Below are 17,570 nucleotides of genomic sequence, written 5' to 3'. Positions count from 1 at the left end.
ATCTCTGCATGTGTGGTTCCCACCATAAAGCATGGAGGAGAAGGTGTGATGGTGTGGGGGTGCTTTGCTGGTGACACTGTTAGGGATTTATTTTGAATTCAAGGTGTATTTAACCAGCATGGCTACCACAGCATTGCTGGTAGCCAAGTATTAATCTAACAGTAAATGTAATGTCTCAAAAAAACGTTGCAGTTGTAGCCTGTGCACTCACAATGGCTGATGCGCATTTCACACGCTTTGTATTTAAAAGCCATAACAAATATCATGGTTGTAAAACAGTTGCTATAGAGAGAACATTTATGTCTACAGAAAGCTTAGAACCACCTCTCTTCAACAGTGACAACAGCTGCGGTTTTCCCGCAATTGGATTTTGAAATGTTATAGCCTACAATCAGAATACTTTTTTCTCTCTCCTGGAATGCAGGCGGAGAGGGAGTGAGTCTCGCTCATCATAGAAGCAGGCCACAACGAAACAGGCACGGGGCAGGGCAGAGACTTTAATTACAGGAATCATAATTAAGGCTCTGAATTAATAAATTAATTGTTGGTAGCACTGGTGCTCTCAACTTAAAAAAGTTAGGAGCACCACATAAAATGTAGGAGCACCAGAAAATAAGATTTTTCAAATTGATTGAGATACAGCCTACATGAATTCTATCTACTTTTGAAGCAAATGTTGCGCCCTGTCAACTAATATGTAACCCTGTAAATGCATGCATTTATTATAAAAGCTAAAATGTTGATACAAATAGCTGTCATTGAAATTACAAAGCAATATTAGGTTTCTGCATGGTGTAAAAAGCACTGTTTCCTATTGAGATGCGTTACATTGAAAATTGTACACGGTCTCTTTAAGAATGTCAGTGATGTTCTGAGTGACAACATGCAAATCGGTCATTTATTCATTACTATGATCATTGAACTCCTGAAGAAGCTATTCCTTTTCCATTCTTTCTGTGCCCCCAAATGTTTGGATATACTGGTAAAGTTACCAGGTTGTTAGCTTGCTAGCTAATGAGGTAACATGACTTAACAAGGTGTTAATGGCCCATAAGTAGTTTTAGAATGGCTCATGACATGGTTTATGAACGTAAAATACAGCCCACCAATGGAGATGCAACCAGCTGCAGAGCCAATGCACAACAGAAGGGAAAAAAATGTAGCACCGGTAATATGTGTCACTACTTTTGAACAGTTTGGGCTAGAGATAACCAGTTTTCTCTGTAGTAATGGTGTATCCACCACAGTCACGGATCAGCACTCACTTTTTTCTCTAGGGTACTCAGAAACAGCGATACAGCAAAGCATAACCTTTACAACAATTATTATCTGGCAAAAAAACATTTTGCACAGCTAAATATTTAGGAGCACATGCGTTCAAAATGGTCACACTAGAGCCATGATCACGAAGAAAACGCACATTACCGTTTGACCAAATCACGGTTACAGCGTCCTAAAAAAAAATAGGACATTTGGAGTGAAGTGACCATGTAGAATGTGCAGCTCGCACCGATGCGACCAATTAAACATGACTTGCACAGCCAAGTAAAAGGGTCGCAAAATGCAACTAAACTGTCGCAGTCTGTAGCCCTGGTGTGTGTCTGACTTGAGCATGGGCCAGAAAGACATGTTTGACTGAGCTCATAATGTAGCCAATCCTAATGATATTGAAAGGACGGTTGTTTCTAGTTTTTCATTGGCAACTTCTTGAGTAATGCACTATAGATGAGAGAAAACGAGGTTGAGAGCAAAAGGAAAGACTGAGTGGTGAGCGCCTAGCAGAAGAAATCAAACGCTCCACTGGAGGCCGTTTGAAGAGTAGAGGGGAAGAGGGAGAGGTTAGAGAAGGGGAGAGGAGTGGGGAAGAGGGAGAAGTTAGAGAAGGGGAGAGGAGAGGGGAAGAGGGAGAGATTAGAGAAGAGGAGAGGAGAAAGGAAAGGTTAGAGCAGAAGGAGAGGAGAGGTTAGAGAGCTGAGCTCCAAAGAGAGGAGAGGAGTAGGTGAGATTAGAGAAGGGGCGAGGAGAGAAAAGGAGAAGGGATACATTAAAGGATAGGAGAACAGAGGAGAGGTTAGGGGAGGAGAAGAGAGGTTGGAGAAGAAGAGAAGAGGTTAGAAGAGAGAAGAGCAGAGAAGTGCAGAGTGAGTCAGAGACGAAAAGAGCAGAGCAGACCATTGAGGTGGTGGGCATGGGGCCAGGCCAGACGTGGAGCCAAACCCTTTCCTGACCCTCTCTCCGGGAGGTTCCAGCCCGCTGCCTGCCACATTGATTCCAGTACATGAGCTGGCACTGTGCGTACCCAATCAGAACAGGGTCCACCAACACACATATAGCCCAGAGGAAGGGGCCTAATGGGGCGCAAGCTGACGACACATGTACATGACACAGACAGCTTAGCCCTGGTTTTAAAAGGACCATAGCCTCGGAGCGTTTGTTTTCTTTCCACAAAATGTGTAAACATTTATAACCAGATCAGCCCCAACTTTACCCACAGCCAGGACAAATCTGGCCAGGAGGAAACAGTGAAAAAAAGGCAATTCTATATGTGGAAGATAGCAAGACGTGTAGAATGACAAAGCATGTCAGAGGGTTAAAAAATATGTTTTTCATTTGAGACTTCACTGTGGCACTAACCAGACAATTAATGAGCTATCAGATCTGTCCAAATATTTAATGAAGGACATATGTCACCTTGAGGGAGCTCAATAAAGACGAAGCTGACAAGGATCTCTGGTTAAATCAAATATGTCCCTACTCAACCCTCAATCGTCAAATGTCACAGGGAGGGAGAGTACTTTGAAACTGACGCCATATTTAGCCTCAATGACAAAGCAGGCCGCTGACTGAAAAAAGAAAAATAACAAAAACTGCTGAAAATAAAGCCCTGACTTTCAAGTTATGAAAACTGTAGCAAAAATGCTACAATACTAAGCACTTGATTTGGAAGGTAAGTAAGCATCTGGTATAGAAGGCTTGCTGTACAGAGCAGCAGAGGAGGGCCTTGCATGGTCAGGTCTGGTTTGGGCTTAAAGGCTATAATGGGTAAGGAAAGGAAAGCTTTTCTTTGATGACCTTGTTGGGCTCCATTTGTTGATTACTGTTGGTGATGAATATCCTGGCGCTTCCCACAAGACTTGTCCTATTGAGCGCACTAATCCAAAAGTGAGCCTTCTCCTCTGAGTGCCAGACAGGGTGCCTGCCCCAAATGGCACCCTAGTCCCTATATAGTGCACTACTTTTGACCAGGGCTCATAGGGCTCTGGTCAGAAGTAGTGCACCATGTTGGAAATAGGGTACCATTTGGGACTCTCTTCAGCCCCTCTCCTTCCTGTCAACATGACCAAGAAAACATAGACCAAGAGGGCTAAGACTCTCCAGAAAGACAAAGACTAGAGAACATGTGGTACCACAACAGTAAAGCCAAGCACAACATCAAGGCCTTGAAGGGAAGGGAGGCTGGCTGGCTGGCTAACTGAATCAATAGGGAGACTGATTGGTTGGTTGGTTGGTTGATTAGCAGTGAGTTTCCTCATTTCTCTGAATATTCTTACTAACATTGTACAGGTTTTCTCTAAGTTCTTTTAGACTTAACGAGTCATGGAAGATATTGTATAAGGTAATGTCAGCTCATTTCGAACAGGCAATCTAGCTCCCAAAGTACTGGCCTACAAAACAGTGACAATCAAGTATTGGAATGCGCAAGCAATATGTTGGTTAGCATACTAGCTAGGCTAACACTATCCAAATACCTGCAGTAGCTAGGTACCAAAATATGCGCTTCAAAGAGGGGCCAGCAAAACAGCCTCTCGACAATACGGTTAGTGACATTTTAATTCAAGCCAATTTCCCCTACACCAATTAACCCTGTAAGGACCTATGTGTATTAAATGCCTGAAGGCTACAATCAAATAATGACTGCTGACTGAAGTTACTATACGCCAGCTCTCTGCTATTACTTGTCCCAGCAGCCACAGACACGGATTAAACTGAAAGGTCCGACATCTCGTTCCTCCAATCACGACTGAGGTATTTCCACAGCTTTTTTCGTGAAAACCCTAATAACCTGTTTTACCAGTAGTTTTTAGCACTGAACATCCCACTACAGAAGGACCTGTGCTTTCACTGTGGGCGTAGTAATCTGACCTCCTGAGATTAGTTAACGCGCAGCCTAGTGTTTCACATTACACTTGGGACAGCTGGAGAGAGAGGCTGTGTCTCAAATGGCACCCTATGCCCTATAAACATATAGTGCACTAATTTTGACCAGGGCCCAGATCTGGTCAAAAGTAGTGCACTACGTGGGGAATAGGGTGTCATTTGGGACGCAGCAGCAAAGTGGTGACTGTGAAGCCTAGTCAGCCTACCTTTGTGGGAGTCTCTTTTTAGGGGCAGAGAGCATGAGTACCAGGGCCTTTTTCCATTTACTGAAGGACTGGATGATCATATGGGTAAGCATTAACAGCCACTCCATACTTCAAAGCCCATCAATTTAGCTGTGAAAATGTGCCACAGTTCAAGTGGGCTTTCTCTGGGAAAACAACTGTAAACAGAGAGAGCGAGTGAGTTCCTATCGCAGCCCAGCAGGATGGAGAGGTTTTTTAAAAACATAAAACAGACTATACAGCTGCCTTCCTCTAAACACCAGGCCATTAGACAGAATGAAAATAAAAAAAACCTGGGCACAAATGGACACTTTAACAAATTTAGCCCATGAATCAGCCTGCAACGAATACGAGTTTGTAAAACAAGCAAATACAGCATTGACATTGTACAGGTATTTCACACTAGGACGGACATGGTCGCAAAACTGCTCTCAAGTCACCCATCCTTTGCCTCTGGTATCTGTCTGAACCCTAAAGACAGTAATCTTGAAGGGGAAAGGTAACATAGTCCTTAAAGTCGTGAGCTCTGAGGCGGTATTCAAAGTGGGAGACTGGGAGAGACCATCTGAATGGGGATATAGGGGTGTTGGGTGGGGTGAGGCACATTGGCTGTACTGAGAAAGACCGGTTATCTTACCTCGGCGCGATCCCTCAGACTGTCGAATCGAGGCAGCTCAGGCAGCTGCGAGAAGCGGCGGTCATAGATGCAAAGGTGCAGGTGCTTGTCCAGGACACGGAAATCCTCATAGCTGCGCTTCACAATCCAGCTTCGGCTCTGCGGAGCAAAAATAGCATGAGTGGGAAAGTGGGAAAGAGAAGAGAGAGAGGACGTTTCAAAACACAAGGGATATGCATGAGGCATGAGCCCCTGGCTGCTTTACTAGCCTGGTAACAGATACCCTCTGGGTGGACAGGGGGTATTACCTTCCTAGCTATAATCCTGCTACAGTGACTCCCCACACAATACTCCACTGTGGGACATGGACCAGACATCTGTATGGTTGCGGATGTGGTATGGTTGTGGTTACCCCAAGCAGAGCAGCAGTCTGCCAATGTAAGGCAGTGCAAAAAAATGGATTAAAGGATGGATGGTGGATAGATGGGGGGAGGGATTGGAGAAGGGGATGAATCCAAATGGCTGGGATTATTAAGAGGGGGGGGGGGGGGTCAAATCTGGTGGAATTAAGAGAGAGTTGGAAATTATATCCTTCTAGTCTCAATAGGGGGGGCATTTTAATCTGAAAAGGGGATCTCCCTCATTGGACGATAAACCCGGAATCTAGTACAGAACATCCAGTGAAAAACAACCCAGCTTTAATTATATCAGATTGGATGTACTGCTATTATTCAAACCAGACATACAGTTGAAGTCAGAAGTTTACATACACCTTAGCCAAATACAATTAAACTCCGTTTTTCACAATTCCTGACATTTAATCCTAGTAAAAATTCCCTGTCTTAGGTCAGTTAGGATCACTACTTCATTTTAAGAATGTCAAATGTCAGAATAATAGTAGAGAGAGTGATTTATTTCAGCTTTTATTTCTTTCATCACATTCCCAGTGGGTCAGAAGTTTACATACACTCAATTAGTATTTGGTAGCATTGCCTTTAAATTGTTTAACTTGGGTCAAACATTTTGGGTAGCCTTCCACAAGCTTCCCACAATAAGTTGGGTGAATTTTGGCACATTACTCCTGACAGAGCTGGTGTAACTGAGTCTGGTTTGTAGGCCTCCTTGCTCGCACACACTTTTTCAATTCTGCCTACAAATTCTCTGTGGGATTGAGGTCAGGGCTTCGTGATGGCCACTCCAAAACCTTGACTTTGTTGTCTTTAAGCCATTTTGCCACAAAGTATTATTGGGGCCATTGTCCATTTGGAAGACCCATTTGCGACCAAGCTTTAACATCCTGACTGATGTCTTGAGATGTTGCTTCTATATATCCACGTAATTTTCCTCCCTCATGATGCCATCTATTTTGTGAAGTGCACCAGACCCTCCTGCAGCAAAGCACCTCCACAACATGATGCTGCCACCCCGTGCTTCACGGTTGGGATGGTGTTCTTCGGTCTGCAAGCCTCCCCATTTTCCCTCCAAACATAACGATGGTCATTATGGCCAAACAGTTCTATTTTTGTTTCATCAGACCAGAGGACATTTCTCCAAAAAGTGCGATCTTTGTCCCCATGTGCAGTTGCAAACCATAGTTTGCCTTTTTTATGGCGGTTTTGGAGCAGTGGCTTCTTCCTTGCTGAGCGGCCTTTTATGTCGATATAGGACTCGGTTTATTGTGGATATAGATACTTAGGTACCCGTTTCCTCCAGCATCTTCACAAGGTCCTTTGCTGTTGTTCTGGGATTGATTTGCACTTTTCACACCAAAGTACACATCTCTGGGAGACAGAACGCGTCTCAGGCGTTTGGAAATTGCTCCCAAGGATGAACCAGACTTGGAGGTCTGCAATTGTTTTTCTGAGGTCTTGGCTGATTTCTTTTGATTTTCCCATGATGTCAAGCAAAGAGGCACTGAGTTTGAAGGTAGGCCTTGAAATACATCCACAGGTACATCTCCAATTGACTCAAATGATGTCAATTAGCCTATCAGAAGCTTCTCAAGCCATGACATTTTCTGGAATTTTCCAAGTTGTTTAAAGGCACAGTCAACTTAGTGTATGTAAACTTCTGACCCACTGGAATTGTGATACAGTGAGTTATAAGTGAAATAATCTGTCTGTAAACAATTGTTGGAAAAATTACTTGTGCCATGCACAAAGTAGATGTCCTAACCAACTTGCCAAAACTATAGTTTGTTAAAAAGAAATTTGTGGAGTGGTTGAAAAATGAGATTTAATGACTCCAACCTAAGCGTATGTAAACCGCAGCGGGGTAATAACTTTGCATGTTTTATTGGTATTGCGAGTAAATCCAACAGGCATCATGCTAGACAGAATGGAACAGCTCCTAAATCGTCCACCATATCTAGCTCACCCGCTTGAACTATGCTGGCCTGCCCTGGATAGCCAATTTTGAAATCCATTGACGAAGCTATTTCGGGAGTACAACACGAGAAGTCGATAACTCCATTCGTTAATTTAACTGATGATAAATCTTTGGGGTAAATATTTCAGAGGCCCGCTGGCACTTGACAAAGCAAGGCTTTTTTTAATCTGAAGAAGAGGGTGCTGAATCAAAAAGTGACAGGCAAATACAGTTGTGATGTAAGTCTCAGGCAATGTCCCATATGGCACCCTATTCCCTATATAGTGCACTACTTTTGACCAGAGCCCTATGGGCCCAGGTCAAAAGCAGTCCACTATATAAGGAATAGGTTGCCATTTGGTACAGGCCCTCGGTCAGCACACAGCACACATGACTTGCCTCGCTAGGTCTCTGATGAGAGGGTAGCGTAACTGCCAAGTTGAGGAAAGGATTTGGAGGCACGGATGGTATGCCAGATATCTTCTCCAAGTTGTGTGTTTTGTTGCAACTCAACACCTCGTGAGCATCATGGATGAGGCCAAACGGTGTGATTGTAGTGTCGCTCTCCTTTCCCACGAGACCCTTCTCACTGATCTGACCTTTCTGTTTAGTTGTTTGGTTGTTTCAGCTTCACTGTTCCCATAATAATTGTAATCATGACCAAATCGGTTTTCAGAAATGACTGAAAATGAGCCAATCACCTACTAGCTAACGCATTGGACATTCATTTGGTGTGTGACAAGATTCCAAATACAGAGGCTTTCCATGTGACTGTGTGTATTTGTGAGAGTGTTCATGCAAGTGAGAGTGCTTGTGTATGCAACCGTGAGATAGAGTATGTGTGTGTACTGTACCAGTCAAAAGTTTGGACAGACCTACTCATTCAAGGGTTTTTCTTTATTTGTACTATTTTCCACATTGTAGAATAATAGTGAAGACATCAAAACTATGAAATAACACATGAAATCATATAGCAACCAAAAAAGTCTTAAAACAAATCAAAATATGTTTTATATTTTTTAAAGTAACAACCCTTTGCCTTGATGACAGCATTGCACACTCTTGGCATTCTCTCAACCAGCTTCACCTGGAATGCTTTTCCAACCGTCTTGAAGGAGTTCCCACATATGCTGAGCACTTGTTTGCTGCTTTTCCTTCACTCAGCAGTCCAACTCATCCCAAACAATCTCAATTGGATTGAGGTCCGGTGATTGTGGAGGCCAGGTCATTTGATGCAGCACTCCACCAGTCTCCTTCTTGGCCAAATAGCCCTTACACAGCCTGGATGTGTGTTGGGTCATTCTCCTGTTGAAAAACAAATGATGGTAGCCATGCTGGTTTAGCGTGCCTTGAATTTGAAATAAATCACTGACAGTGTAACCAGCAAAGCACCCCCACACCTGCTCCTCCATGCTTCAGTAGGAACCACACATGGGGAGATCATCTGTTCACCTACTCTGTGTCTCACAAAGACATGACTGTTGGAACCAAAAATCTTAAAGTTGGACTCATCAGACCAAAGGACAGACTTCCACCGGTCTAATGTCCATTGCTCGTGTTTCTTGGCACAAGCAAGTTTCTTATTATTATTGGTGTCCTTTAGTAGTGGTTTCTTTGCAGCAATTCGACCAGGAAGGCCTGACTCACACAGTGTCCTCTGAACAGTGTAACATATATGTTCATTTGTTTAACACTTTTTTGGTTACTACATGATTCCATATATGTTATTTCATAGTTTTGATGTCTTCAATATTATTCTACAATGTAGAAAATAGTACAAATAAAAACAAATAAAAATGAGTAGGTGTGTCCAAACTTCTGACCGGTACTGTATATGAGAGAGCACTGATTGAGTGAGAATGACACCGCAGCATAGCACAGCACCCAGATGATTACTCGGTCATACCTGGCAGTAGATCTGAACCAAATACTGCAGCTCCTTGGACTCAAAGCCATTCCGTGTCACTTCACTCTGTTCATCCGCGAGGGCCAACTGGAATACAGAGAGAGAGAGAGAAAGAGGGAATGAGAAAGTATGAGACGCATATAGTAGCTCTCGTGTTTTGGGTCAAATGGCAGAAGGGCGTAGATGTGGACAGATGACAGAAAATTCTGTTTAAACAATCCTTTAACCTTTCTCTAACCCACCTTCTTTCAAGCTAGAGCTAAGAGTCTCTCATTAGAGCCAACAAAATTAACACCATCCCTCACAATCCCTGACAATTAATCCCAGCCCAGGGCTCCTATTCACACAGCTTCTGAAAGTAGGAGTCCATTTTAGATCATAATGAATATGATTATACGAACAGGTGGGAACTTATCCTAGATCAGCACTCCTACGCTTTGTAGATACGAGCCCTGTACATTTTAACCCCAATCCTTTTTTTCCCCTCTCGCGCTTCTCTCCACTTCTCCTGCTGTAGGACACAGAGAAGATGAAGGTAATACCTGAAAGAGGTTGTTGTGGATGACAACAGAAAAGCTTAGAGACCCAAGCCAGCCGTCCGAAACTGACATACATGATGTGCCACAAATGCACTGGCTGGATAGGCTACTTGGACCTTTTCATTACAAATTATTGACTGAAATTAACCTATCATCAACATAGTGATGACATATACAGGGTGAATAACTTCTTATTACAGGTGCATACTAGACAATGCACCATTAGCACCATTAGCAAGCTGTCTTTCTATGGGCTGAACAATGCTAGCTAACGTTAGTTGCTAGCTACAAGATCGTAACGTTTATTAACAGGTTGCAGATATCTAATATGTCACTCGTTTTTGAGTAGAAGGATTAACACGTTTTGAAAAGGTGTGTGATGATTTATGGGCCCTATTCATGAAGTTAGTGGCAAACGATGTCTGAACTGCAGAGGTATGTGCTAGCGCACACTGTAGCAAAACGTTTTGCAGCCGAAAACAAGCATTTCTTATTGGACAAGTTCAGATAGTCCCTCCCCATTTCAGTCCATTCGCTTCTGTTTGGTTCCTAGTGAATACGACCCTGATCTGGCTGTGAGCACATTGTCAAGACCGGACGGCAGACTCGAGTAAGATGAAGGGCGGAGGGGTGTGTCTCTTTGTTAACAACAGCTGGTGCACGACCTCAAAATGTTAAGGAAGTCTTGAGTTTTTGCTTGCCCAAATTAGAATACCTCATATGCTGCAGATCATACTATTTGCCAAGAGAGTTATCTATTTACCACCACAAACCGATGCTGGCACTAAGACCCTACTCAATGAGCTGTATAGATCCATGAGCAAACAAGAAAATGCACATTCAAAGGCAGTGTTTCTCACGCATGGTGATTTTAATGCAGGGAAACTAAAATCTGTTTTACCTCATTTATACCAGAATGTCACCTGGGCAACTAGGGGTGACAAAACTCTAGATCACCTTTTCTCCAAACACAGCAAAGCATACAAGGCTCTCAGTCACCCTCCCTTTGGCAAATCTGACCAAAACTCTATCCTCCTGCTTCCAAGCTCAATACGGAAGTGGTAGGATGAAGCGGATACTAAGCTACAAGACTGTTTCTCTAGCACAGACTGGAATATGTTCCAGGATTCATCGGATAACATTGAGTTTACCACATCAGTCACCGGCTTCAATAAGTGCATCACCGACGTTGTCCCCACAGTGAATGTATGTACGTATGTATATACCCCAAACAGAAGCCATGGATTACAGGCTACATCCGCATTAAGCTAAAGGATAGAGCTTCCGCTTTCAAGGAGTGGAACACCAATTCGGACGCTTATAAGAAATCCCGCTACGACCTCTGACGAGCCATCAAACAGGCAAAGCGTCAACACAGGACTAAGAATCCTACTACGCCGGCTCTGAAGCTCGACAGATGTGGCAGGGCTTGCAAACTATCACGGATTACAAAGGGAAACCCGGCTGCGAGATGCCCTGCGACACAAACCTACCAGACAACCTAAATGCCTTCTATGCTCGCAACACAAACATCCATGAGAGCATCAGCTGTTCCGGATGACTAAGCCCGATGTAAGACCTTTAAACAGGTTAGCATTCGCAAGGCTGATGGGCCAGACCGAATACCAGTACATAGAGTAGCCAGCCAAATAGAAAAAGTAGCCAGCCAGGTGCGTCTGAGCTCCAAAGGAGCTCTATTTTTGTGGCCACCGGTACATTCAAATTTATTTTTTATATTTAACCTTTATTTAATGCCTTGATTCCATTTGAAATGCACAGCGAAATTATTGAATACTTTACCAAGTTTACCTCCCAGATTGGAAAATATTTGTTGTGACTTGACTTTAACATTCATCTGAAGACTGTTATTTATCTAATCAACTAACTATGTTTAATTGTTCCCCAATTAAATGAATCATGTAACAATTAACTCATTAGGATGTGGGGCACCACAGGAGCGGTTCTTTAAAGAGTTAACATCTCCTGAATGAAACTATAAACAGTCAATTTATTAATCATAACCTCGTATCATATCATCATTCTGAACAGTCGTAACCTCCTTGCATCAACAAAAACCCGAGCCTTACTTATGATTCAGTACTACAAAAATTGGTTTAATAATTGATTTACTAGTTAATTAAATGGTAACACAGGATAAACATACACACTCAATACGTTAAAAACAGATCGCTATCGGAATGGCAAAACATGGCTGCTTGTTACAAAAGAGATGGAGAGGGGGGCAGAGGGACAGAGACATAATACTTCGGTACATTTAGAAACTACTCTCACTTACAGTAATCATATACTTTGGACACAAACCGCCACCCTGTTTGAGTAAGAAATCATAAATGTATTTACGTGAAAAGTCTTGGTTCCCCGGATCTCTCTCGGTGGACAAGGCCGCCTTGTAAAGAGAGTTGGACATATCGACTCAGTACTGGTACTCCCTGTATAGCCATTAGGGTTAGGCGTTACGCAGATTTTCATACCATATCTTTAACATACTGGGGTATACAGTATTACTGGAAGTACACACAAGGGACTCTATGTAAAAATAAATATATAATACTTTTTAAAATGTAATATCAAGCACAAAACAATTTAGTCAACAGGGCTCCAGGAGATCTTGACATTTAGCCACTTAGCTAGCACGTTAGCAAACCAAATGCATAGCTGGAGCCCTGAGCTGGATATATTTATTTGACACATCTTAGATTTATTATAGTTATACTTAACTTACAGTGGCGCAGCATACAATTTTTTTTACGATATTGAAAATTATAAATCATATTTTTATCTTTAAATCTGCATAAGTAAGCATTTCACCATTAGTCTACACCTGTTTATGAAGCATGTGACAAATAGCACATTTTATTTTATTTGAGCACTGGACCTGACAAACTTATTGATACATACAGTAGTAGGCCTACTTTGCCATCAGTTATTTGCAATAATTTTATGCTATAGGCCAAGTGTCATACATTCACATTGTAGGCCTAACACGTTTTTGTCGAATGCAGGGGGGACATGGATTTTTTTTCTAATTTCAGGGAACATTCCACAGAGTTGCATGCCATTTTTGCATAATTTATAGCTGAGAAAGTTAAGTAGTGAACAAAAACCAGTAGCCTCACTTTCTCAAGCCATTGCTTTGGTATGTGACACCTTACAACACTGACAACATCTATTGCTTAGCTACGCTGCAAGCACAATAAAATAGTTCATTACTTCCATGCCAATTAGTGACCAAACATGCCATTGTTTTCTTTCTAGTTGAAAGCTACTTGCCTATATATCTCCCAATCAATCCCTAGTAAATTCCATCAGGAAGGACAAGCATATAGAGATGTAACACACAGAGGGGGTTTAATACAATGTTGCTATTGCAGAGACCATGTTTAAACAATCCACCATTGATTGCTAGACTATGTAATTAATTGTATGGTGTGTGTGTTCCTTCATGCACAGTGTACAGACCGCAGACATACACAGCACAACAGCCTGTGTTTACCCCCATCATTGCATACACACAGATTACGGATACACACATGAACACAATCAAACTGAATGGCCCCCGCTGTCCTTTGTGCCTGAAGAAGTCTGCGCCGTATCCTCCAGGCACCAGAACCCGATCCGCACCCCAATCCATCCCTGTGATTGACATGTCATTATGAAACTAGCTGGGCAACGCGTCCAAGCACTGACCTCAGAGAGTGAGAGAAAAAAATGGTATTGTATGTTTACACAGTTAAACACACACACTGGGTTTGGTGGGGTCTTTGTGTAATGATGAGCAAACAAACCTAGACCCTTCAGATTCCCCCATTGTTATGGAGTGGTAGACACAGCAGCTGCTTTAGACAATAGACAGCTCAGCTCTAACCAGGTTAGCGTAGAAGTTGTTAATACACTAATCCAGGTGCAGTGGAACTGGTGCAGGACCAAACCCAACATGGTACACAACAACAGAACAGAACACCGATCAGTAGTAGATGCCTTTACCATTCAGAGCAGAAATTTGTGCAGTTGATTTATAGGATAAACAGTGGTGCGCTTTGTTTGAATCTGGGGCTGCCACTTGGTTTGATTTACCATTGAATGTGTGTGATACAATTCCAATTATGCCACTTTGACAGTGTTGAGAGCTGAGGGGCCCCCTCTACTGCAGCTGAACTGCTGTGGATATGGATAATATAGATTGCATACAGCCAATAGCCACCAGGTCAACCCGCTAAAGTGGTGACAGTCATGATGTGGGCTGGCTAAGCTTGACAAAGATATGTGAATAATTTCAAACAGGTCACAAGATAGAAAAACGAGGCCAGGTTCAATATGCACCTCTATACACACTGTTAGCCCACTTCAAAACAGACACTTCATGGAAAAGGCCTCCATATTGGACACACTAGCAGCAGAAGCTTACTCAAATGTGACCCAGCATTCAGACAAGGGACTCGAATCATGGGGAAATTACATGGCTCTGTCAAACAGTCAATTTCACAGTGCGTGGATGGAGAGTCATCCTTGAAAAATGGCAAAAAACAACCACACACATCTAGGGTCTACATTTTGAAGAGCTTCATTAGTGTCCTTGGCATTAGCCTCTAAGTTTTGGAATTAAATAACTACAGAAATAGCATCTTGTCAGTACCACATGATACGTCAGTAGGTGGTTGTGAGGGCCTTTTCACCTCTATCTATGGAGCCAGCAGGTTTACTGTCTTTACAAAAAAATTGGCAAGGCTACGCGTGGGATGCAAAATAGCAGGCTTGGTTTAAGTACCACTGTAACTCCAGACGACTTGGTACAGCCTACTGTTTGCAGCGACTCCGCTCTTTCACTTCCTCCCTCTCTCCTTCTTCAGTGTTTTCACTTTTGTTAGCTTCCACTCTTCTCATATCAACCCTCTCTCCCTTTTTCTTCGTCAGTGTTCTGTGTTTTCACTTTTGTTAGTTACCGCTCCAAATCTTTTTCTCAACCCTGGGGTCTAAAATCTCCAAATTGAAGTGGTACGTTTGCTCAATTAGTTCTACAGACAAAGAACTTCGAGTGAGCTCCAAGCTTGACAAAGAGCTACAGAGGAGAAAGTTGTTTGTTCTTTAAGAGCTTAGAAAGTGTGCTGAACAAACAATGTTCGGGGACGAGGGAGAGAGACAGAAGCACACATAGAATCATTTTCTGGGTCCCATTAAAGTTGAGTTAATGTAAGAGAGATGCTGGAAAACAGCTAACAGTAAACTCCATCCAGTTTCTGTGGGCTCGTCCAAACAAATGCATGGTAATAGGAGAGAACATGACCTAGTTCTTTGTTCTCTGCAAGCAGAGTTCAATAATGCTGCCGTCTGCAGCATGACTAGCTAGAGAGCACGGCTCAGGACAATGATACAGCTAGTTCTATATACCAACAGCAAGGCTTTTCTCAGTGCAGGGGAGGGGCAATGAAAACAAACCCCAAATGCAATCCCAAAGAGACGGACATTTCAGTTGAGCAAAACATACTTTCCCTGTTACTGCAGGAAGGTGTTAAGAGTTTGGACTTCTGCTTCTGAACAGAGAAAGGGTGAGTGTTGGGTGGTGGTACGTACAAACTCATGCTGTCATGCACATAGTACACAAACAAATGGAAATGGTAGGCTACATGTACAAATGCACTTGCACACACATACACTGTCAAACAGACTGTCTCTCACACACACACACACACACACACACACACACACACACACACACACACACACACACACACACACACACACACACACACACACACACACACACACACACACACACACACCTCATTACCAATGGCGCTCAATGACAGTTCAGTGAACCGGGAGCGACACAGAAACCAGTCTATTGTTCAGCTGGGATCCCTGCTGCTGAACCACACGTAAAAACAACTTGTTCTGCTCCGTAAAAAAAGTTACTAATTCCAACACCCAACCAGTGCATGTCTGGTGGTGAAATACTGACTTGTCCATTAAGACTAAATCCACCACAGTGACAGAAGACCATCCACGGTGGCCTTGCTGCAGAGAGAGAATGTGTGTGTGTGCATGCATGTGGGTGAGCAGCTATTACTACCTTCTAGCTCTGTAGTCTCTGAAGAATAAGCTCAAAACTAACTCACCTGTTATATTTTAGCCTTAAAAAAGCTTTCACTGACACACAAGGACAAACTCAAAGGACTGTCTCCCAGCACAGAGAAAGGCGAGATAGACGAGAGAGAAAGATATAAAGAGGAAGAGGGAGAGCGGTCCTCTCAGTCAGTACTCACAGCATTAGAGTCCCGTTGCCACTGCTTTGGCCATACGGCCTTTTGTTTGTTTCCCCTCACGGTGCCTGCCGGGGGCTGAACACAGAAAGAGAGCCCCCCTACTGAACACATACACACACTGAGGCCGTCCTCCCCCTTTAGCCTGGAGTATCCATGTCTCACAGTGTGTGTGTGTGTCTCAAAGTGGCAGATTCCCCCGTCCCGCCAGCCTCTGTTCCCCTTGCGTCCGATACAAATCCACTCTCCAGGATACAGATGTCAGCCCTGTCTCCTTGCAAGCTCACATACACTCTCTCTCTGTTTGTTGTCCCGTGTGTGTGGAGTGCAACCCCTCCCTGTGTGGGATTCAGAGAGAGAGGAGGAAGGCAGTGGTAGCACCAGCAGCAGCTGTAGAGCAGTGGTTTGTTGGGTTTGGAAGATTCCACGTCGGGACCTGTGTGTTTTTCATCCCATCTGTTTTGTTCTCTCTCTGTCCATCTCTCACCCCTGTGACGTTCTCTAGGTTCCCTTCTCTCCCTCTGTTCTTACTACTTGGCTAGCCCTTCCCCACAGCATACACTCAATTTGTCAGGCAGAAGTAGTAGCTGACGAAAAACGGTTTTCTTTCCTTTCTTTTACCTGCCCTGCGCTAATCCGCTCTGTCCGTCTTTTAACCACATGCTTTCTCACTCTCCTCTTTTCCTCACTCGCCCCCTCCCCCATCTCTCATTGGTACAGTCCCCAGGACAAAGCAAGAGGGTTGGAGAGAGCCAAAAGAAACAGAGGGGAGGGGTGTGTAGATGTGGTGGGGAGGAGGGGGGGGATGCCCTTGCAGGAGAGCAGTTCTTTTCTCCAGCATGTGTAGTCTTTCAATCTTTTTCTTTCCTTTTTCCATTTCTCTTCTGCCCTGTGGAGGGGCAGAGGATTAGCAGCACAGTGCAGACCCCTCAGTGAGAATCTCCCTATCACAAATAATAAGCAGAGTTGAGAGGACAGACACACACCAGCCTGTGATCAATCCCAAAAAAGCTTGAATTATGCAACCTCTACACTTGACTGTCAATGTCTATTTACATTTGTTTTAAATTAAGAGATTTTGCAACAATGTTCTTTCGACCAAATCGACTGCTAGAAATTTTAGAACATGTATTTTCCCATATATTGACACACCCTATGTGTTTAATAAAATCAACTATATGATTGAGCTTGTCTGATGCTTTAAGCTTAAGGTTTGATGCCTCAAGAGGGCACCAGAGATCTAGAGATCTAGATAACCAGAAGAAGAAAGACAATTTCACCTGACCCAACTATTCTCCTCTCGCTCCTGATGGCTTTTGCAGATTCTGCCATTACTCTCCTGAAGTTGCTGGTAATAGGCTACACGAGGAGTAGGCAACCTTTCTCATGTGAAATACAAATTTATCTTACCATTTCTACCGATCTGCGTGTCAGTTATGGTTTTCATATGCACATTTTTGTGTAACAGTTTAGTTTAATTTA

General features: G+C 43.2%; 1 protein-coding gene across 3 annotated transcripts in view; it reads right to left on the bottom strand.

Moving 5' to 3' along the window:
- The window catches only part of LOC115154186 (rho GTPase-activating protein 32), a 63,963-nt gene extending 46,393 nt beyond the window's left edge, over positions 1-17,570 (bottom strand). For 2 of the 3 annotated variants that reach the window (XM_029700147.1, XM_029700148.1), the window contains exons 1-3: positions 16,092-17,570; positions 9,272-9,358; positions 5,020-5,157 (exon numbers count right to left, since the gene is read on the bottom strand). In XM_029700147.1, coding sequence (XP_029556007.1) covers positions 5,020-5,157; positions 9,272-9,358; positions 16,092-16,202 — 336 coding nt within the window. In that variant the 5' untranslated portion in view covers positions 16,203-17,570. The remainder of the gene's footprint in view (positions 1-5,019; positions 5,158-9,271; positions 9,359-16,091) is intronic. The other variant, XM_029700149.1, reaches the window with a different exon arrangement.

This window comes from Salmo trutta, chromosome 19 (genome assembly GCF_901001165.1).
Source record: "Salmo trutta chromosome 19, fSalTru1.1, whole genome shotgun sequence".
NCBI classification, from domain to species: domain Eukaryota; kingdom Metazoa; phylum Chordata; class Actinopteri; order Salmoniformes; family Salmonidae; genus Salmo; species Salmo trutta.
This window is presented reverse-complemented; position numbering and strand designations above follow the sequence as displayed.